At 41.4% G+C, this 24,728-nt stretch overlaps 1 protein-coding gene across 4 annotated transcripts in view; it reads left to right on the top strand.

Moving 5' to 3' along the window:
* Positions 1 to 24,728, top strand: part of LOC126482365 (cell surface glycoprotein 1-like) — a 1,103,416-nt gene that overhangs the window by 169,314 nt on the left and 909,374 nt on the right. The window contains exon 3 of one of the 4 annotated variants that reach the window (XM_050106452.1): positions 21,184 to 21,228. The exons of the other annotated variants lie outside the window; for them this stretch is intronic. Within the exon in view, the coding sequence (XP_049962409.1) occupies positions 21,184 to 21,215 (32 nt within the window). The 3' untranslated portion in view covers positions 21,216 to 21,228. Of the gene's footprint in view, positions 1 to 21,183; positions 21,229 to 24,728 lie in introns of those variants that run through there. 4 annotated transcript variants of the gene reach the window in all.

Genomic DNA, 24,728 nt, shown 5'->3' with positions numbered 1-24,728 from the left:
TGTAGTTTTAAGAATCTTGGGGGGTTATTTCAGTTTTGTGTAAGGGGGAATTTTGTAAATTTAAGATGTATTTAATAAAGTGTGGATGCATAATTTAGTGCAAGAAGGAAGTGAATATTGGCCACACGACCCTTGGTGCGCGGAGGTCAGCAGAACACAGTTAACTTGGTTATTTGCGAAATAGAGGAAAGATTGTACTGTACGCTAAGTTTGGAGGCGAAATTTCAAGGGGTTGTTTAAATGTGTTACTTATAGTATTCTGGATTCGTTTCTAATGTAATATGCGTAGTTTATTTGTAATTATTCTTCGCACAAAATCTGGTGCATAGAGGCCGTCACACCTAATAAAAATATTAGCTGGTTGTGGAGATAGAACATGGGCTTACGTGCAAAGTATAAATCACGTTTCTGAGGATATAGTATTACGTAGGACAATTATATAATGTATATTATTTTGGAGATTTATGTTTGTAAAGCTATGGGGATAAGTTCGTAATATGGTTATGAGAATGAGATCTCGGGACAAATCGTATTATAATGCGCATAAGAATGAACATGGGCTGACTTTATGTTCCAGCTATCCATTCAGATAAAAAGTGGAAGTTAAAGCGCGATTTCTGCGCTGGGTGGTATTAGTTTTAAGGTTTCTAATTACACACGGTAAACTTGTAGACAAAATATTAAAATGTTTGTTGATTTATTCGAAGAGCACCAGGACGAGTTCACCGCACTCCTCTGGCCACCAAATTTCCCAGTTTTCAACCAGCCGAGAATTTATGGAACCACCTCGATCAACCTCTCCGCGCCATGAGTCCTCAACAGAGAACTCCAGCGCAGTTAGTGGTGGCATGGGATCGGAGTGGCCCCGCATCACTATCGATCCATCTAGACCCTCACTGACTGTCTTCATGCAAAGGTAGCAGTGGTCCGTGCTGATAAATGTGATTATTCAGGCTTTGGACAGGCGGTCACATTAATGCGATAGGTTAGTGTGTGTCAAAGTAATACTTCCAAGTTTCTTTAATCGTATTATCATCTGTAATGAGGTTTCCATTATTGTCCGTTAGGTAATTAGATGGTCCCTAATCTTTTTTTCCCATTTTTCATCATTTCTTATGGAATTTAATCATTTTCATGAACGTCCCTGGACTGTGCGGCTGGTCCCGGCGGAGGTTCGAGTCCTCCCTCGGGCATGGGTGTGTATGTTTGTCCTTAGGATAATTTAGGTTAAGTAGTGTGTAAGCTTAGGGACTGATGGCCTTAGCAGTTAAGTCCCATTAGATTTCACACACATTTGAACATTTTGAACGTGAACGCCCTCTCTCAATTCGTCACTCCATTTGCTAAACTATTTCTCTCGTTCTTGCATAATAACTAGTCTTGCCTGATTCTTATTGATTCCGTTTAATTCCTTATTGTAGTCAGTCCGGTCTCGTCAGAATTTTCTAAACGTGTTGCTCTTGTTCAGGACTGCCAGTATTGCTCTCTCATCCCATTGTGGAGATTTCTTCCATTTTCTTGCGCCGCTGATTCGCCTGCAGAGCTCAGTTATTATAAGAATTTCACTACTTTATCACTGACCTTCAGTTTGCATGTCCTGAGGTTTTTCTCCTGTCCCCTACTCACTTCTTTTATCTTATTGAACCTGAAGCAGATAGTGGGCTGCTTTGATCGCTTTCCAAGGAAACATTAGACAGCACTTAAACATCCATTCTAAGAGTCTATTTTGCAGTTATTTTTCAATCAAAATACAGTCTATAAGAGATGCACTTTTTGCATGCCATCCAGACCTTGTGTGATGTTTAGGCTTTTTGGTTTTGTTACCAAATGCTCCTTACCACAGAGCCGTTTCTCATACAGACTTCAAGGAGTATCATCTTCTGGGCTACGTGGACTCTGTACATGTAAGCCTAAGACACCCTCGTGCCCATCTCTTGCACTCCTAACTCTAGCATTCATACCATCCGTGATAATGTTTCTTTCCCCTCTTGCTCATTCCTTAGGTTAGTTAGGTTTAAGTAGTTCTAAGTTCAAGGGGACTGATGACCTCAGATGTTAAGTCCCATAGTGCTCAGAGCCAATTGAACCATTTTTGAACCCAGCGGGTATACGCCTTTGAGTGCGCCAACTGGTAGACAAGAGCGTCAACACTACCAATAGAGACATCCAGCTGAGCAGTGAGGGGTCTGATGTGATCCGTCGATCACCTCGACGAAATTAAAGGAGACCGCTAATAAAACATTAATACGACCTATTCTTGAGTACTACGCGAGCGTTTGGGATCACTATCAGGTCGGATTGAGGGAGGACATAGAAGCAATTCAAAGGCGGGCTGCTAGATTTGTTACTGGTAGGTTTGATCATCACGCGAGTGTTTCGGAAATGCTTCAGGAACTCGGGTGGGAGTCTTTGGAGGAAAGGAGGCGTTCTTTTCGTGAATCGCTACTGAGGAAATTTAGAGAACCAACATTTGAGGCTGACTGCAGTACTATTTTACAGCCGTCAACTTCTATTTCGCGGAAAGATCACAAAGATAAGAGAGATTAGGGCTCGTACAGAGGCATACAGGCAGTTATTTTTCCATCGTTCTGTTTGGGAGTGGAACAGGGAGAGAAGATGCTAGTTGTGGTACGAGGTACCCCCCGCCACGCACCGTATTGTGGATAGCGGAGTATCTATGTAGATGTAGATATAGAAGTGTCCATATGTATCAATATTGCAGGAGTCAGCTGTATGCGGCCAGCCAGCACGCTGGAGACAGGACAGGTTTGTGGAACCTTGTTGTGATGATGACACACGCCTCGCCGCAGGTCTCCGCAGACGTTCTGCAAGAGCCAGTGAATATCTGCGATTCTCTGGTTTTCCACCAAAAGAAACTCAATGACAGCTCTCTGCTTGGGACGCACCTCTGTTACAGACAACAGTCTGAAGGCTACATATAGCGCCGCCACTTATCGAAACTTTACGAAACTGTAGGCGCTGAAGTGGGAATTTTCCACTATGTCCCACAACAACTTCCGCATTTTTTTCAACCGAAACTGGCCGACAAGAACGTTACGTTGCGATGCGTTACTTACTGAACACCCCTCGTACTTTTTAAGCATTCTACTATAACACCGCTGTCTCATACACTATATATCAATGTTTCATTTTCCAGCGTTGTCAAACATTGCGGAATACATATTTCACAGCGAGCTGACATGATACTGATTGACAAGTGAGATATTTCACAGTCATATATCAAGCTGTCGGGCCACTATAGTGTCACAACTGCACTTATCAATGTGTCCGACAGCGTTAAACTGGCTGAAGATAGACTACGTCAATCCTTCTTGATACACTGACTGAAAAACTGGAAATTTAAGGTGTCTCTATCACAGATGACAAGTAATTTGAATCGTTTTACACTGTGCTTTCCAGTATAACGGAGGGGACGCGAAAGGCTCTATAGAGAAACATGACGTCATTTGTACCTCAAGGTTCAGTGTAGGAGTATTACTCATAATAATGGAATATGTTTATGTTTCCACTTAGTGCATGTAGATGAGCGATCTTAAATTACACCAGGAAATCGAACCGCTTCTTTTGATTCGATTAACGAAGATGTTCAACTTGTGTATGAAGACCAACAAAACAATGCTTAAGATAAAGTCTGCTGACTCAAAGGCATACCCAAAGTCCCTCAATAAAACACCAATTAACAACTGATAGAATCATTTCCTTACGTTGTTCTAACTAGTGCAATAAGCTCTTCCAGTGACTCGTTTCAAGATTTTCTTTTATAGAGTGAACTGATGAGTAGGTGTAACAGCCAATTTACGGTTACTGTAACCATGTATATCTATTATTTTACTAAAAAGTAGAAGAAATATAGGGAGGGATGTGGAGCAAATTATACACTGAAGTGGCAAAGCAACTCGTATTGTCATGCGTATTCAAATATAGAGGTATGTAAACAGGCAGAATAAGGCGCTGCGGTCGGCAACGCCTATGTAAGACAAGTGTCTGGCTCAGTTGTTATATCGGTTACTGCTGCTACAATGGCAGGTTAGCAAGATTTAAGTGACTTTTAACGTGGTGTTATAGCCGGCGCACGAGCGATGGCACACAGAATTTACGAGGAAACGAGAAATAGAGATTTTCCGGTACGACCATATAACGAGTGTAGCGTGAATATGAGGAATCAGGTGTAACATCAAATCTCCGACATCGCTGCGGCCGGAAAAAGATCCTACAACAACGGAACAACTAAGGAGAATCGTTTAACATGACAGAAAAGCAACTCTTCCACAAATTTCTGCTGATTTCAATGCTGGGCCATCGACAAGTGTCAACGAAACATCACCGATTTGGGCTTTCGGAACCGAAGGCCCACTCGTGTACCCTTGATGACTGCACGACACAAAGCTTTACACCTCGCCTGGGCCCGTCAACACCGACATTGGACTGTTGATGACTGGAAACATATTGCCTGGTTGGACGAGTCTCGCTTCAAATTGTATCGAGAGTATGGGAGTGTACTGGTATGGAGACCACCTCATGAACCCATGGACACAGCACGTCTGCAGGTGATTGTTCAAGCTGATGGAGGCCCTGTTATGGTGTGAGATGTGTGCAGTTGAAGTGATATGGGACCCCTCATACGTCTAGATACGACCCTGACAGGTGACACGTACGTAAGCATTCTGTCTAATCACCTGCATCCATTCATGTGCATTGTGCATTCCGGCGGACTTGGGAAATTCCAGCAGGACAATGCGACATCCCACACGTCCAGAATTGCTGCAGAGTGGCTCCAGAAACACTCTTCTGAGTTTAAACACTTCCTTTGGCCACCAAACTCCCCAGACATTAACATTATTGAGCATAACTGTGATGCTTTGTAACGTGCTGTTCAGAAGAGATCTTCACCCCCTCGTACTGCTACGGATTTAAGGACAGTTCTGCAGGATTCGTGGTGTCAGTTCCCTCCAGCACAGCTTTAGACATTAGTCGGGTCCATGCCGCGTCGTGTTGCGGCACTTTTGCATGCTCTCTGGGGCTCTACACGATATTAGGCAGGTGCACCAGTTTCTTCGGTTCTTCAATGTATTTGTATTGCTGCAATGACAATGTTGTCGTAGATTGGCAAATTTCAGTTTCACGATTGGAACAACATTTCATTTTAAAGAGAAAACAGGCACTGTATTACTTTTGAATCTGAGAGTGTGATCTGATTTAGCAGTCTTTCAAGAATCTCTGCATTGTTTACACCTCACTTTGTTGCAGGATTTCGATATGTGTTATGTATTTGCAGCAGGCAAAAATAAAGATCCTGTGCAGTTGTAGCTGTCGTCGTAAGCTTGATGTAGAGAAATTGTAGTTCAAGAATGTGCTGGATTTTGAAATACGCGGCACTGACGTGTTTATGGAATATATTCTTATGTACTACGTATTACTCCGTGGCACTTGTAACACAGCTCTAGATCAGTAATTGGCTGATACGAAACATTTCAAAGCTTATTCACATGAAAGCAAATGATCAAACCTAACATCGTGCTCACGCATTTTTTCACCAGTGACCCATCGGTTTGTTTCTATCACACGGGGGAAAACTGTGTTAGTTCATCGACGCATAAAAGCAGAGTGCACAGTTTACAGCTTATTCTTTTCTTTCTGCAGTTCAAACGATACAGTGCACAGATTGTTTATTTTTATCAGCGAGTAAGCCCATTATGACTACGCAAAGTACTTAGAGTTAGTCAATGCCTTCTTTGGTGACATATTTTTTTCGTTCTCTTCCTGTGTGCCCCCTTTCTCTTCAGACCAAGTCTTTTACTTTTGATTTTCCTCCCGGTAACTTGTCACGTGTGAATTCTGGCCTGAAGATTTCACCGTTTGGCCGTCTTCTGGAGTAATTCTTCGCAATTGTAGATCAGTTTTGATCTCGCCAACCTACTTCATCCCGTTGTGGCTTTGCTTCTACTGTAAAAACAAAATAGACCATTGCCGGCCGATGTGGCCGAGCGGTTATAGGCGCTTCAGTCCGGAACCGCGCTGCTACTACGGTCGCAGGTTCGAGTCCTTCCTCAGGCATGGATATGTGTGATGTCCTTAGGTTAGTTAGGTTTAAGTAGTTCTAAGTCTATGGGACGTCGACCTCAGATGTTAAGTCTCATAGTGCTTAGGGCCATTTGAACCATTTGAAAATAGGACATTTGTAAGTTAGTCTGGGTTCATTTTTGTGATCTTAGCCTGCGTTGCAAATGTCTCCATGGATATTTGTGTATTTTTTTATTTTCTAACGGCTTCTCAGTGGGTATGTTTCGTCTATATAAGTTTTAGACCCAGAATTTTTCTTAGGATTTTTCGTTCTTTTTTCTCACTGTTTTCAATGTCTGTTTCCCTTTTTAGAGTAAGTGTTTCTAATCCATAGAGGCATTCTGAATTAATTTCTGTTTTGTAATGTGTTAATTTTGTGCCTGAAGATACAGATATTTTAGCTGAGTCGATATGCAGATTTCATCTTTTGGCAGTTTACTATTGTTTCAGTTTCATTTTCTTAATGGCTGCACTGAGATATTTAAACTGTGGAAGCTTCATCACCTGCCTAAAGCATCATTCGACGGCAGCAAGGAGCCATTTGCTCTCCCTGCTTTTCATGTCAACCTGCAATACGGGGAAGCGCTAATAATCTTTCCTCGCATGTCATAACGTGGCGAATTAATTACTCCCTTCTCCCCGTTCTCCTCTTTCCTTATCGATTCTCTCTCTAATAGTAGCCGTAATCGAAATAGGATTTGCTGTGTACCAATAACGCACGCTATAACGCGCTAGCGACGTAACCCCAGAGGTTCACTAGTCATAAAAGAGTGCAGGTATTCCAGCCAAATTATGTAGAACATTTCAGTATTCAGGCTATTTAAACATGGTTGGCTTGTGTGTGGCTGGTCTTTTACTGATTATTAAACAGCACAGCAGATGAAATTTAATTAAAACTAACATAATAGTCTTCGCAATTTCCCATGTTACTACTGAAGCGTACTTAAATTTAGCTTGAAAGTTAACATGTCGGTCTACTACACTACGCTTTTTACTGGTTCTTAATGAAACATTTATTTATAGTGGAAGGAATATCCAGAAGTAAAGTGATCATACGATCTACTACCAGATTCGTTCAGTTAAGGTCGTTACCTTCATTGTATATAGAGAGACACAGAAATTTCTGTTTGTTGCTAAAAACTTCATTTTTTGCTATATTTTCTCGTCGATAGCTAAAATTTTGGCTCTGACTGTGGTATCATTGAAAGAATGTATTCGTAAATTCAGTTTTTTCCGCAATCTCTTCAAAAATTATGTTACTGAATCCATAGTCTCCAGATGGATATAATATTTCAAGACAGTAGAAAGGTAATACCTGCACTGTTTGTTTCCTAGTTTAGAACTTTCATACTAAATGGAAAATTAATATAGCAAATACAGTATTTCATCTGTTGTTTCAGATGGTTATAGCGACGGTGGCATGGTTTGCCACCACCTCAAACGCACAGTTTGGAGGAGGTAAACAACCTCTAGACCCCGGATTTAGCAAGCCTATCAAAGATCCAAACTATGACAGACCAGCCAGTGTAGGAGATCCAGGTTTCACCAGGCCTGTCAAGTACCCAGAATACAACACACCAGCCAGTATTGGGGACCCAGGTTTCACCAGGCCTGTCAAAGATCCAAACTATGACAGACCAGCCAGTGTAGGAGATCCAGGCTTCACCAGACCTATTAAGGACCCAGCCAGTATTGGGGACCCAGGTTTCACCAGGTCTGTCAAGGATCCAGAATACAACAGACCAGCCAGTGTAGGGGACCCAGGCTTCACCAGGCCAATCAAGGACCCAGAATACAACAGACCAGCCAGTGTAGGAGACCCAGGCTTCACCAGACCTGGAAATGTAAACTCTGGACTCTTGCGACCAATTGGTCAAGGATCTGGCAGGCAGCAGTTAGCTCATCATTGACTTTCTTCGCCTGCCTGCGACTAAATAATGCATATTATGTCAATTAACTGCAACTTTCATTATGTACAATAACATAATAAATATTTTGCAAAATCACTTATTCTAAATGTTTGTTTCACAGTGGTTACTTTAATCAAACTAGAAGCTCAAAAGGGTAAATTATACTCTAATCTTATAGCAGACATACTATATTTTATAATTAAATGAAACAATACTACAAAACCTGCTTATCAAATTGTTATACTTTCTCCCTTTTCCTTTCCTCACTCTGTACACGCATTCTACTTTAGAGCTAATATAAACTATTTGAAAGGCATCCTGATGGAACGAATATGGAACCTCTCCATAAAATATGCTTGAAAGCTACCAGTCACGCAATAGTAGTAATGAAAACACACTGAAACTCAGGACAGATCGATCCCATTATATGTTGTACCTCAGTGTAAACAGCTCTGAACATAGTTTGTTCATACATAATGTAAAATACTGTTTACTGTCAGGCTGGATAGCACTTTTACTTTTCTTCGTGGACAGTTTTAGTAAAGGATAGTAATCATCAGATATATATTACATCAGTCACACTGTAAGTCGTCAATTTTTCATGTCATATGCATTTAATCGCTGAACTCATCGCCTCGTGTGTTATACAAAAGTCTTAATACAAAACTCGTTACTAAACACAATGAAATTTCTAGTTTCCTGTTTAATTTCTTGTTGATAAGTTACAGTATCCGCAAAAGTTTTCCAGGATGGTTTCTGTTACCTGAAAAGTTACTTGATTAGTTTGCTGTAAAAAAGTAATACCTCCTTGTTTGCTGGAACAAGCTTTTTACTTTTTATATACAATTGCTAATTATTTGTCACAGAATTTTGTTAGCATTTGTTAAGTATGGACACCTATGTAGTGACCCATTAACTAAGCAGATACGAGAACAAAGAAAATGTGAATATAAAATCCTGGATCCCTAGAAACGTAGTTTAGGTAAGCCGTAGGCTACACATTTAATATTTGCACTAACTTAATAGTTTTTGCTAGGAGTCTGTTGTAATTCTGGGGTTAATAACTGATCCCACAAGAAAATTGCTTTTTATTAAAAAAGTGAAGCACAGTAATAAAGTGTTGTAGCAATTAACAAAATACTGACGAAATAGTAGATAAAGTGACTTCTTTTTGAGACTACAACTACTTAGGTCCCCCGAACTGTCCATAGTTGATTACTTGCAACCTCTGAAACTACCTGATGGATAGAGGTCGTTTTCGAGTAATTGGCTGTCTTCTCATGCTCTCTCTCCCTCTCTCTTTCTCTTCCTCACACACACACACACACACACACACACACACACACACACACATGTAGTCTATAACGGGGGCCTACATCTGTATCATGACGAATTACCAACTATTCAGTTGCATAAGGGAAATAAAGTAATTTTTTGGCGTTCTGCTGGCCAAGTGTCACGAGTTGCTGCAAAGCTGTTTCGTTCAACAGGGGACCTCTCTATACAGCGGTAATCGAGAATACGATATAGCAATAACGAACACACATCTCTTTCTCAATTTTCTCCGCCCAAGGACTGGGTGTTGTGCTGTCCTCATCATCAGCTTATCATCCTCATCGACTGCAGGTCGACGACGTGGCGTCAAATTGAAAGACCGGCACCTGGCGAACGGTCTGCCCGACGGGGGATCCTAGCCATACGATTAAATAAATAAATCTATTTCTCACATTGAAATGGTGATTGCGTTCATCTCCGCCTCATATGGGTCCAACACCGAAAACGACTCAGCTGGTGTAACCAGTGTTTGAACTGGTCAGTGAGAACTGGTTAAAGTGCTGTTCATGCGATGGATCAAGGTTTTTACTCCACCACAGGGGCAGACGTTTATAACCCTCAGCATTCAACAGAGCCGTACTGTCGTGAACCTGTGCCCTTTGCAGAACTGCCAAGGCTGCACCTCCTGCTCCCCCTCCACCCTCAGAAAAACAACGTCTATTGGAATTTTTCTACATACCTTTAGGAAATTTTGTGATTTGTAGGGCAGGTTTAATAAAAATGAAGCATTATTTGAAAATATTACCTAAATGAGCTATGCTGATTAAAAGATACAGATAGCCACGTCATTAGTGCAACCACAGCGAAGGAGTGTCTGTGAAGAGGCAGCACTAATTCGTGGTTCCCGAAGAGGGGCAGCAGCCTTTTGAGTAGTTGCCGGGGTAAAAGTCAATATGATTGATCTGACCTTGCAACATCAGCCAACATTGTATTGTTGTAATGCGAAAGGCTGAAAGCAAGGCAAAACTATGGGCCTGACTTTATTCTCCCAAGGACAGGCTGCTGCACTTACGATTAAATGATAATGGCATCCTCTTGCGCGAAGTATTCTAGAGGTAGTGATTTCTCATTTGGATCTCTGGACTGGGACTATTCAGAAGGATGTCTTCCTCAGGAAAAGCCAAGGGCTGCGCGGGGTTAGCCGAGCGGTCTAGGCGCTGCAGTCATGAACTGTGCGGCTAGTCCCGGCGGAGGTTCGAGTCCTCCCTCGGGCATGGGTGTGTGTGTGCTTGTTCTTAGGATAATGTAGGTTAAGTAGTGTGTAAGCTTAGGGACTGATGACCCTAGCAATTAAGTCCCATAAGATTTCACACACATTTGAACATTTTTTGAAATGCCAAGGAATTCGATGGGTCGGAATGTAGGATATTAGCTCTCTTAATAAGGCAGGTAGGTTAGGGGATTTAAAAAGGAGAACGGGAGGTTGAAGCTAGATATAGTAAGAGTAAAGTGCAGCAGCTGGAAGATCAGGACTTCTGGTCATTTTAGTACAAAGATATCAACACAAAATCGGACAGGAGTACCTAAGTCTCAAGTAGGCGTAAAAATAAATAAGGAAACAGAAGTGCCGATTAGCTACTAAGAACAGCATACCGAATGCATTATTGTAGCCAAGACAATCATCAAGCCAACAGCCACCACAGAAGTACAAGTTTATATGGGTGCTAGTTCTGCAGATGATTAAGAAAGTTACACAACGTACTATGAGACAAAAGAAATTGCTCAACTAGCTGTGATAAGTGGCTGGAATCCGGTAGGGAAAAGGAATAGATGGAAGAATGGTAGGAGAACATGAACCAAGGACTGGGGAGGGGGAAGGGATGAAAGACGTGGTTGCCTTTAGAATTCGGCACAGAGCATAAATGGATCAACGCTAAGGTTTAAGAATTATGTAAAAGGTCGTGTAAAGGGAAGACACTTGAGGACATCGAAACGTTTCTGAAATATATAATGGAATGACGGAGATTTCAGAACCAGATTTTGAACTGTAAAACACTTTCAGGGGCAGAACTGGACTCCAATCATTGTATTGTATGTATTGTATGATAACCGGGTGCCTAGAAACGACGGAGAGGCTCCGTCCCCGCCGCAGCCACAGTGATCCACAGCCCCACGACGACTGTTGCAGTCCACTTCACCCCTCCGCCGCCCCACACTGAACCAATCTTTCAGCGGACTCCAACCATAATTTATCGGTTATGAACTGCAGTGTAAAATTGAGGAATTTGCAGAAAGGTGGGAAATTAAAGAGATGGAACCTGGCTAAGTTGAAAGAACCACAGGTTGTTAAGAGTATCAGAAGGAGCATTAGGCAACGTTTGACAGAAATAGGGGAAAGGAAGACAACAAAAAACGACTGGGTAGCTTTGAGAGATGAAATAGGGATGGCATCAAGGAATTACATAGGTGAAAAGACATGACAGTAGAAAACTTTGGATAACACGTGAGATACTGAATTTAACTGACGAAAGGGGAAAATATAAAATGGTAGCAAATGAAGCAAAAGGGAATAAAGAGAGTGTAAAAAATGGGATTGAAAGACAATGCGAAAAGATTAAGCGGGAAGGTCTAGGGGATAAATGAAAGGCTGTAGAATCACACATAACTAGACGAGAGATAGATGCTGCCTATAGGAAAATTGGAGAAAACAGAAGCAACTTTATGAATCTCATAAGCTCAGATAGCAAGCCAGTGCTATGCAAAGAAGGGAAAGCTAGAAGGTGGGAGGAAGATATATAGGGCCTCTACAAGGGATATTAACTTTAAGACTATATCATACAAGGGACGAACAAAAAGTTTCCGTTTGAGGGCGTTACTGCAGTGTGTATGCAACGTAGAGCGACTCCGATGGGGGTTTATATGCATCGACACGTATGCAAGGGATCGGTGTGGTATTCGGTTCTTTCCAAGATGCGTGCGATAAACGCGAAAACGTGAACTACGGTGACATTATTACTAAATAGGTCCAAACAGGACCAAAGTTATGTTATTCTTTTCTTGGCTGGCGAAGGACAAACACTGGTAGACGTCTATCGGATAATGAAGAATGTGTATGGGGGAGGGGGTGGGACAGCATGTCTGCCGAAAACCGCCATTGTGGGATGGTGAGTAACAAGGGGTGCTGCTGCTCCATGCCAACTCACTGCCCCACATCGCAATTGTCGTAACGCGTAAGTTAGGCCAACTTAAGTGTGAGACACTCGAACACCAGCGCTGCAGTCCTGTTCTCTCCCCATTCGATAATCGCGCCCTTGGCTTCTTAGAAAAGGCTTTGAAAGGTCGACGATTCCTGTTTGACGAGGATGTGCAACAGGCAGTTACGGACTTATTCACGCAGCAGAACACCCTGTTTTACCTGACGGGTATTATTGGGAAAGCCACCCATGACAAAATTATTCTACCTGGGACTCAGACGTCAGACATGTGTGTTTGTAGTTATCAGTTTTCAAATTTTCACTCGAGGTTTTGTCTTGTGAAGTTGCGGGCATTTATCTAATGGTTTCTGTAAGTTTTATGATTTGAAGAGATGAAATGGAAGGTGAATATGTTTTTAAAGTTTTTCAAACGTCTGAATTACTATTTTTGCTTTGATGGCAGAGACACAAAAAAGGTTTCGTAAAGGTGAGGGGAGCGAAAATGTAAGCAGAGAAAGAAATTTCGAATTTAAATGTTGTGAAAACGCGCCCAAATAGTTGGGATTAAGGTAAAAGATAAACGAATGGATAAAAATTTTTTGATGGTAATTAATTAACCGGTCGTGGATAACTACAGATAGTGAGAGTGATTTGTTCCAGTGTTACTTGAGGTTTGGCAATACAGATAAGAGCAATATAAGCAGTATTTTTTAACTTTCAACAAACACCAATCCACGGCGTACATTTTGCCCGAAATGTTCCGAGAAAGGATATGGTTCTCACAAGGCATTTTTGAATAGAGGAACTAGCATCCAAAAGCAGTGAAGACGACCAACAAACACGTGATGTAAAACGATTCGGCGACGCAGCAACAACAAACAGTGGGGGGGGGGGGGAGGGGAGGGGGGGGGGGGAAGGGGGTTAAGAGTTATGGATCGGGAATGGTGTTGACGATAACACTTCTTATAAGAAGATCAGCAGTGATTTTCTCTACAAATAGTAAGTAAAGCTTGAATGCAGGAGCGAGAAGATGGAAGGAAAAAAGAAAGAGAACGTGGGTTAGGATGAAGTAACTGAAGTTGCTGGACTGTTCTGATGCTATTTGAATTGTTTGAACTCTTGTACATAGCCTCTTGAGTTTCCCGTAACTTTGATTTGCATTGCTTCAAGCACTCTTTAATCCGGAACAACTAGTAACAGGGAGCTAGCAATCTGAGTGCTACTTAACCCAGCGATTTACTTTATAATGGAGAGAACAATTTTCCTTAAATATTTCAAAAGTGGAAAATACTGAAAAATTCCAAACATTTGGAGAATTTTTACATGTGATACGTACTTCATTCTTTTGGCATTACGGACATAAATAAATAGTAAATATTGCCCTCATTTCATTGGTGATTATGTTTTTATTACATTACAAGCCCCCCCCCCCCCCCCCATGAACCATGGACCTTGCCGTTGGTGGGGAGGCTAGCGGGCCTCAGCGATACAGATAGCCATACTGTAGGTGCAACCACAACGGAGGGGTATCTGTTGAGAGGCCAGACAAACGTGTGGTTCATGAAGAGGGGCAGCAGCCTATTCAGTAGTTGCAAGGGCAACAGTCTGGATGATTGACCAATCTGGCCTTGTAACACTAACCAAAACGGCCTTGCTGTGCTGGTACTGCGAACGGCTGAAAGCAAGGGGAAACTACGGCAGTAATTTTTTCCGAGGGCATGCAGCTTTACTGTATTGTTAAATAATGATAGTGTCCTCTTGGGTAAAATATTCTGGAGGTAAAATAGTCCCCCATTCAGATCTCCGGGCGGGGACTACTCAAGAGGATGTCGTTATCAGGAGAAAGAAAACTGGCGTTCTATGGATCAGAGCGTGGAATGTCAGATCCCTTAATCGGGCAGGTAGGTTAGAAAATTTAAAAAGGGAAATGGATAGGTTAAAGTTAGATATAGTGGGAATTAGTAAAGTTCGGTGGCAGGACGAACAAGACTTCTGGTCAGGTGACTACAGGGTTATAAACACAAAATCAAATAGGGGTAATGCAGGAGTAGGTTTAATAATGAATAGGAAAATAGGGATAAGGGTAAGCTACTACAAACAGCATAGTGAACGCACTATTGTGGCCAAGATAGATACGAAGCCCACGCCTACTACAGTAGTACAAGTTTATATGCCAACTAGCTCTGCAGATGACGAAGAAACTGAAGAAATATATGATGAAATAAAAGAAATTATTCAGATAGTGAAGGGTGACGAAAACTTATTAGTCATGGGTGACTGGAATTCGGTAGTAGGAGAAGGGACAGAAGGCAACGTAGTAGGTGCATATGGATTGGGGCTAAGAAATGAAAGAGGAATCCGCCTGTGGTGTCACCGCCAGACACCACACTTGCTATGTGGTAGCTTAAATCGGCCGCGGTCCATTTAGTACATGTCGGACCCGCATGTCGCCACTGTGTGATCGCAGACCGAGCGCCACCACAAGGCAGGTCTGGAGATACGATATAGCACTCGCCCCAGTTGTACGACGACTTTGCTAGCGACTACACTGACGAGCCTTTCTCTCATTTGCCGAGAGACAGTTAGAATAGCCTTCAGCTAAGTCCATGGCTACGACCTAGCAAGGCGCCATTAACAGTATCTGAAGATAGTCTTATCTGTATTATCAAGAGCGATGTACCACAAGGACGATATAAAGTTAAGTATTCGAGGAGCTGCATACTTTTCTTATTAGCATTCACTCCTTATCCTGTTCCAGAATTCACGCCCGTCTGCATTAGATAGCTTCCTTTTCGGCCTCCTCTATCTACAAGGTGTTGGCACATTTACCAACACATCACCGCCTAGTAGAATTTTGCACAGAGCACAACTTAACCATAGCTAACACTTGGTTCAAGAATCATAAAAGAAGGCTGTATACATGGAAGAAGCCTAGAGATACTGACAGTTTTCAGATAGATTATCTAATGGTAAGACAGAGATTTAGGAACCAGGGTTTAAATTGTAAGACATTTCCAGTGGCAGATGTGGACTCTGACCACAATCTATTGGTTATGACCTGTAGATTAAAACTGAAGAAACTGCAAAAAGGTGGGAATTTAAGGAGATGGGACCCGGATAAATTGAAAGAACCAGAAGTTGTACAGAGTTTCAGGGAGAGCATAAGGGGAAAATTGACAGAAATGGGGGAAAGAAATACAGTAGAAGAAGAATGGGTAGCTTTGAGGGATGAAGTAGTGAAGGCAGCAGAGGATCAAGTAGGTAAAAAGATGAGGGCTAGTAGAAATCCTTGGGTAACGGAAGATATATTGAATTTAATTCATGAAAGGAGAACATATAAAAATGCAGTAAATGAAGCAGGCAAAAAGGAATACAAACGTCTCAAAAATGAGATCGACAGGAAGTGCAAAATGGCTAAGCAGGGGTGGCTACAGGACAAATGTAAGGATCTAGAGGCTTATCTCACTAGGGATAAGATAGATACTGCCTACAGGAAAATTAAAGAGACCTTTGGATATAAGAGAACCACTTGCATGAATATCAAGCGCTCAGATGGAAAGAAGGGAAAGCAGAAAGGTGGAAGGAGTATATAGAAGGTCTATAATACAAGGGCGATGTACTTGAGGACAATATTTTGGAAACGGAAGAGGATGTAGATGAAGATGAAATGGGAGATAAGATACTGCGTGAAGAGTTTGACAGAGCACTGAAAGACCTCAGTCGAAACAAGGCCCCCAGAGTAGACAACATTCCATTGGAACTACTGACGGCCTTGGGAGAGCCAGTCCTGACAAAACTCTACCATCTGGTGAGCAAGATGTATGAAACAGGCGAAATACCCTCAGACTTCAAGAAGAATATAATAATTCCAATCCCAAAGAAAGCAGGTATTACCGAACTATCAGTTTAATAAGTCACAGCTACAAAATACTAACTCAAATTCTTTACAGACGAATGGAAAAACTAGTAGAAGTCGACCTCGGGGAAGATCAGTTTGGATTCCGTAGAAATATTGGAACACATGAGGCAATACTGACCTTAAGACTTATCTTAGAAGAAAGATTAAGAAAAGGCAAACGTACGTTTCTAGCATTTGTAGACTTAGAGAAAGCTTTTGACAATGTTGACTGGAATACTCTCTTTCAAATTCTGAAGGTGGCAGGGGTAAAAAACAGGGAGCGAAAGGCTATTTACAATTTGTACAGAAACCAGATGGCAGTAATAAGAATCGAGGGGCATGAAAGGGAAGCAGTGGTTGGGAAGGGAGTGAGACAGGGGTGTAGCCTATCCCCGATGTTGTTCAATCTGTATATTGAGCAAGTAGTGAAGGAAACAAAATAAAAATTCGGAGTAGGTATTAAAATCCATGGAGAAGAAGTAAAAACTTTGAGGTTCACCGATGACATTGTAATTCTGTCAGAGACAGCAAAGGACTTGGAAGAGCAGTTGAACGGAATGGATAGTGTCTTGAAGGGGGGATATAGGATGAGCATCAACAAAGGCAAAACGAGGATAATGGAATGTAGTGGAACTAAGTCGGGTGATGCTGAGGGAATTAGATTAGGAAATGAGACACTTAAAGTAGTAAAGGAGTTTTGCTATTTGGGGAGCAAAATAACTGATGATGGTCGAAGTAGAGAGGATATAAAATGTAGACTGACAATGGCAATGAAAGTGTTTCTGAAGAAGAGAAATTTGTTAACATCGAGTATAGATTTAAGTGTCAGGAAGTCATTTCTGCAAGTATTTGTATGGAGTGTAGCCATGTATGGAAGTGAAACATGGACGATAAATAGTTTGGACAAGAAGAGAATAGAAGCTTTCGAAATGCGGTGCTACAGATGAATACTGAAGATTAGATGGGTGGATCACGTAAATAATGAGAAGGTATTGAATAGGATTGGGGAGAAGAGAAGTTTGTGGCACAACTTAACTAGAAGAAGGGATCGGTTGCTAGGACTTGTTCTGAGGCATCAAGGGATCACCAATTTAGTATAGGAGCGCAGCGTGGAGGGTAAAAATCGTAGAGGGAGACCAAGAGATGAATACACTAAGCAGATTAAGAAGGATGTAGGTTGCGGTAGGTTGGCCTACTGGGAGATGAAGAGGCTTGTACAGGATAGAGTAACATGGAGAGCTGCATCAAACCAGTCTCAGGACTGAAGACCACAACAACAACAAAATGGAAGTATCTCTTGTAAAGTGCAGCGAGATCGACTCTTGCAGTAGAAAAAATTAATAATTCCAGCTAAAGTGCGTGAGGACAATTTGAACTACACCATTTTTCGTTGTTTCTGCACCATCTAAACACAGTACATGACGTTTTGTACAAAGCATTTGCCTCTAAGTTGGATAGAAATGAAGAAAACGTGTTCTGTGTAACGTTTCACAAACAGAAAGCTACAATAATCAGTCTCTTAAGGCAGCTGCCCGGATATTTCCTTTCGAAAGGAAATGGCTAATTTCCATCCCCATTCTTCTTCAATACGTTTGTGCTAAGTCTCCAACAATCCCCTCAACGATGGGACGTTAAACTCTAATTTCCTTTTAGTACCTTGAGTAGCTATTGCTAGATCAGGAAGTGACGTAGTCAGGTGCTTATAGATGGGCACAAATACGAGTATCAAAATCCACGCTGTCTGGAATGTGTTCCGCAGCCGTTAAATAACGCATAGCGGAGAATTCTTGCAGGTATCATGATCTTCTTTAAGGTTACACTCCGAGGCATTCTACATCCAGGAAAACAGTTTGAATTCTTGAACTTTTTCATCCAGACACACGAAGCCAATTCTATGGATGTTGCAAACTGTAATATCTTCCTAAGATTGCCTATCCTTTTCAAGACAGATAATTATTATTTCGTGCCGAACGTGAACTCCAAGAGCGGCTTCGTAAACAAAAGAGAGGTGTAGTCATAAAATGAACGAATAATCCTAGTGGAGGCCACTAGAGCATGCGCTAGACCTCTCTCCATCAGATATTTTCGCGTAATAATTTAAAATAGTAATGTTTCTTTACTGTCATGAGCATGGGTCCATAGCGCATACTTCGAAGACCTCTTTTGCTTACTTGTTATCCTGGATCCAAGTGAGGTTGTTCCACGTGTTACTTGGGCTGTGGTATGTTCCAATTTAGGAAGACAGTTAGCCTTCAAGTCCTATAGTAGCCGACGTTCAATTCGAACGTCAGAAGTACGTTTAGCTCTACAGCGTCACAGTACTGTCATTGTGCGACGCGCGTTCATTAACTAATGCAACACACTTTTTCTGAAAGTAGGTTGGTTTTATTGGGGATTCCATTACACTATGTTATTCCCAACTCTATTGGCTACAAAACTCCATTTTTCAACATAATCAGCGCTCAATACGGCGGCGTTACGTCATCTTTCCTGGAGGGCCTGTATGTACCACCTGCTGGTCGACCTCGGTGCCAACATCTTGCTGAATCAATAACCTCCCCATCATCCATGTACTGCTTCACGCGAAGTGCATACTCCATTGGGTCAAACAGATACAAGTCGGAAGGTGCGAAATCCGGGTTGTAAGGAAGATGACGAGGACTGGTCCATTGTTGAGATAATGACAGACGCCTTGCACGCCGTATCACCGTGCTTTTGTTCACTGCCAGGTCTCCGTAGACATCCTGCAAGCGCCTATGAATATCTGTGATTCTGTGGTTTACCACCAAAAGAAACTCAATGACAGCTCTTTGCTTGGAAGGCACCTCCGTTACAAAATCATTTCGAAGGCTACGTATAGCGCCGTCACCCATCGAAACCTCATGAAACTATAGGGGCTGAAGCGGAAAAAAATCCACAAAGTCCCAAAATAAGTTCTGCATTTTTTCAACTGGAATTGGCCGAGTAAAAGGAAAATGTGTTGGGTTACGTACTGAACGCCCCTCTTACATTCACGACACTCTTTTATGGTACAGTGAATGCTTTCACACTTGGTTATTTCGAAATATACTGCTCCATTAGCCCCTAGGCCCAAGATTTCTGTTACATACTCAGACAAATCACTTAGTTAATCCAGCAGTGGACAAGATGTGCACAGGCAGTCCCATTGTACATCACGTAACGTTACCCTGGAATGTGAGTAAGCAGTGTACATTTTGTGAGCCTCCATTATATGCTCATAAATTTGGTTGAAGGCCATGGAGGCACTTCACACTTTGTAACTATTTTGCTACGTATACGTGTGCCTCGATACTGATTGAGTATTCACCTACAATCGCACTACATTTCCATCAAATGTTCCTTTCCAAAATAAAATGAGTTACGATATAGACTGAACATTTATAATATATGCAAACAATTGATGTGAATCGGACCTTTATGTTATAAATATTTAGTTGTTAAACTCCTCCTAACTGTTATAGAGTGAAAGATTGAAATAAATTTTCTATGCTCCTGTCTGTAGTTTTCACAGGTGAGTTCAGTGGTTGACGCAACACTCCAGATATGAGCTTGAAGTTGCTTTTGATTTTTCCTCGAAATTGTTGAGCCATTATAACAATAATAAATGAATGTCCCGCATATCTGATGACTACATAACGTTAGTAAATATCTTCACAGTTTCTCATTTGGATTTGAAAACAGTAGTATCGCAGTGATGTAATGCCTGTTTCGAGCCATGTTTAAGAGCAGAATATAATCGTTTCGCAAGTGTTTGTTCATGCGTTTCTAATAACGTTGCACTATTTTTTTCACAATTAGTGACAATGTAACCCTTATACTAGCAGAGCATACAGCTACAACTTTGCCACGGAGTCATATTCACTCATGGAGCTATTGTAGTTGTCAGCTAGAAAACGTGTAATTTGTTCCTAGAATTTTGTTTAAAGCTAAACAGAAACTTTGTTAACATACTTGTGTGCATTAACAAAGACTAACAAATTTTTCTGTCATTCCAGATAATCGCAGAGGTGTTCGCATTCTGTGTCATTAAAGTGCGTGCACAACATAATGAAGGTGATTGCCACGGAGTTTCAGAGCCAAGCGACTTTGTCACTGGAAGTGATTCGGGCTTTAGACGACACAGTGAAAAAGTACATGAAGACTATTACATTTCTAAGCACATCAATCAACGAGGTCTCCAGGGAGCAAGTGATGATATAGCTCCCCATTTCATCAACCATATTGTCAAAACTTCACGCTCCTGTTCATATGGCCCATCTGTAATCTTAGACAGGAGTGCTAGATCGGTTCCTATAGCACCAAACGTACAGCCCCTTCCTGACAATCCCAATCTGAGACCTGTACCCTCTAACCCTAACCTTCATCCCATACCCTCAAGTCCCATTGGTAGTGTGATCCCTTCAGACCAAAACTTAAAAGCAATACCTTCAGATCCAAATCTTAGGCCTATACCCTCTGACCCTAGCTTGCATCCCATACCCTCAGATCCCAATGTCCAGCCAATCCCCTCATATCCAAATTTAAAACCTATTCCTTCAGATAACAATCTTAGACCTATACCTACTGACCCTAATCTCCGCCCCATACCGTCAGATCCGAATTTAAAACCCATACCTTCAGATCCCAACCTTAGACCTATACCCTCTGACCCTAACCTCCATCCCTTACCATCAAATCCCAATTTTCCGTCCGATCCCTTCAGATCCAAACCTAAAACCGATACTTTCAGATCACAATCTTAGACTCATACCATCTGACCCTAATCTTCATCCAATACCCTCAGATCTCAATGCCCAGCCTCTACCTTCAGATCCAAACTTAAGGCCCATCAGTTGAGGTCCTGATGTATAACTAGTTTTTTTCAGATTCAAATGTAAAATCAGTCATCCCCTATCCCAGTGACTTATTAATCTCTAAATATCCTAATTCAAAGTTAATGCCCTTCCACTGTAATATTATAAATATACCTTTGCCCTCATCGCTCCACATCCCATATTGAGGCCTGTAGCCACAATTCTTACGAAGGACCAAGTTCATTAGCTCCCTGCGTCCATTCTACACCCTCAAGCCAGTATACCTGATCATTACACTCTATTGCCCATGTTCGTCCATGATTTAGTGACTTCAAAAATTACTGAGTTCTATGTAGAATATTTTGAACTGTGTGACACTTTGAATATTTTCAGAAATGTTGTGTAATGTACCACATAAATAATTTTAACTTTATGCCGTTTAAACAATGCTTTTGTAAATATTTTATTACACACCTCACCTTTTCCTTGAATACAGTTTAAGGTATTAGTGCAGGCCTGCCAAATAACGCTCAACGAGCGCGAGTGCTCCGAATGTGCTTCCAGGCACAGCAGTGACTGAGGCTGAGGGGTGAGGAGGAAGAACAAAATGAAGGCTGCTGCCAGTCGCTATTTGAGCAAAACATTCGCCTTCTCAGACGCCAATCAGTTTTCTGACAATACTACTTACATTAAATTTCATTTACGTTCTACTCCAGGAATACTGCAGCATCTATGCACTTGTCTAAAAATGAAATGTGGAGAAGCCACATCGTTCAGTGCCGAATGGGAATTGCCTTACTTTTTGTATCGTTTAAAGACCATGAAAAGTGCTTTAATATTCCATCGCACTGCTATAGGCTGGATAAACACTTACTAGAACATTATGACACCAACCAGAAAGTCGATATAATGCACTTGTCTTCTGACTGAAACCTCACCTTAGAAAAATTTATGAATGACGCTGCTGGAAAAACTCTTATGTTATTAGCTCAGATGGTAGAGCACTTGCCCGTGAAAGGCAAAGGTCCCGAGTTCGAGTCTCGGTCGGGCACACAGTTTTAATCTGCCAGGAAGTTTCTTACGTTATTTGATTTTCAAACAGCTGAGCAAAACTGAACGTACTCAGACATTTCTCTCTTTACTTATTCTCATCATCACTCAACTGATACACAATATTTTTGGCGCAACGCAATCTGACTTTCAATAATCCCTACAAATGAATGGCCCTGCTAACAACAATAACCTATACCTTTCATGAATCACTAACCTCACAAAAATCTTCGTAACTCGAATTACTCAATACAGCGAGCGCCACTACTGCCAGCTAAATAAAGGTTTCTAACTACTGAAGGTTCTAACTACTGATAGGCATAGCTAGCAAATGAAAGATTTTGATAGAAAACAAACAATGTATTTACCTTAATAGCGTTCAAAAGTCATCATATATATATATATATATATATATATATATATATATATATATCAGTTCATGACATCCAGTCTTACGTGGCTCACCTCTAACTGGACAACGCTATGGGTTGTTCACATACAACTGCCCAACACTACAATAGCAAAAATTCCAACATTGCAAACCAGCCACAGACTGCACACAGCACAGTCAGTGATTTTCATACAGAGCGCTACGTGGCGTTACCAACATAAAAACCTAAACTGCCTACTAACATGACGAACGGCAGTGAATGGTGACTGAACTGAAGGGAGCCATTAGGACAAAAACTGAGGCTAAGGTAAGTAAAGTAGTCACATGAAATGCCTTAATGCAGGGGAAGAATCATTTATTAACGTGTGATGAACAGACTGATGCCATCAAACAAAAAGAAGTCCTTGGGAAAACAACAGCTTTCGATTCATGGCCTGGAACATTTTCCATAAGTCGAGGTAGTCATTTGCAGCCCTGACATATGTGTCTACGTTTTAATAATTCAAACTTTTCATCACGATTTCGCAAAGAAATTTCGCAACCGAAGACTGATTTAGATTTATCTGTCAGATCGTTTCCGCTCTTGGCTCTTAATGTACCTCATTACTTCCAACTTGACGTGATAGACATACAATGTAGCACCCAGTTCAACAACCTGTTTGTCTAGTCCAGGTGTTATGAAACTTCCCCTTCGAAAAATTAGTGAATTACTGCGCTGGAAAACCCCTTACGTTATTTGATTTTCCAACAGCTGAGCAAAACTGAACGTACTCAGACATTTCTCTCTTTACTTATTCTTATCATCACTAAACTGACACACGATATTTTTAGCGCAACGCAGTCTAACTTTCAATAATCCCTACAAGAGAATGGCCCTGACTAAATTAACCTATACGTTTCGCAAATCACTTACCTTAACAAAAATCTTTGTAACTCGAATTACTCAATACAGCGAGCGCCACTACTGCCAGCTAAATAAAAGATTCAAACTACTAAAAGCACTAACTACTGATAGGCATAGTTTGCAAATGAAAGATTTTGATAGAGAGCAAACAATGTATTTACCTTAATAGTATTCAAAAGTCATAATATATATATCAGTCCGTGATATCCAATATTACAAATTTACTCTTTCTGATGGACACACGTCCAGATCGTCCGTTCTCAAAATTCCGCCATCTCTCTCCCCACATCCACCACCGCTAGCGGCTCACCTCCAACTGCGCAACGCTACGCGCTGTTAACAGCCAACTGCCCAACACTGCAATAGCCAACAACAATGCAAACCAGCCACAGACTGCACACAGCACAGCCAGTGATTTTCAAACAGAGCGCTACGTGGCGTTACCAATAAAAGAAACTCATACAGCCTACTTACAGTGTTTAAAAGACAGTGATAAAATGTCACCTTAAGACCAATATCTTCGACTGCACAAAGACAAGTCACTAAAGTTATTTCAATGTTTGGTTCAATACAGGTGTCTTTCCCCCATGAAATTGACAACGTCTCACCAGCGTTCAGGTTTAGCAGATTTTAATCTGCGTAACTCCATGTGTTTGACCACATCACGAACTATAGTCCACGACATATTACACATTATAAACTAAAATTTATAAACGTAATAACTTTATATTAAATGCCTATAGGTAAAGCTTTTTGTAGTTCCTCTCACCGTATTAGCACTACCTAATGTATACTTCTTTAATCAAGTAATAAAAGTTATTGTTTTGGCTGAAAAGAAAGAGTTGAAATTAAATACGTGTGATAAAATCTGCTTGTGAAAGTATGATGCAGATTTCGCTCTTAGGAACTGTTGTACTATGTTGAAAACGCGTCTTCCTAAGTTTCCTGCGTGTGCAGCCTTCAGCATATAGGCGTCTCAACGCACACCCGCTAGGAATAGCACAGTGGCGAGGAAAGCCGGAGTGCTGACCAGAACTGGCTGCGTTCGTGGAGCGCAAATCTTGGTCTGTCATAGTGTATTTCCCTGAACACTTGCACCACATTTGAATCAGAATCAGTAACATTCCTGTGCTCTTTCTCGTGCCTTGAAGTGCAACCCTCCTACGGTTGTAAAAATCGTCAAACACTATGATTACATTTTTTTGCTCTAT

The sequence above is a fragment of the Schistocerca serialis genome, chromosome 5, assembly GCF_023864345.2.
Source record: "Schistocerca serialis cubense isolate TAMUIC-IGC-003099 chromosome 5, iqSchSeri2.2, whole genome shotgun sequence".
Classification (NCBI taxonomy): Eukaryota; Metazoa; Arthropoda; class Insecta; order Orthoptera; family Acrididae; genus Schistocerca; species Schistocerca serialis.
This window is presented reverse-complemented; position numbering and strand designations above follow the sequence as displayed.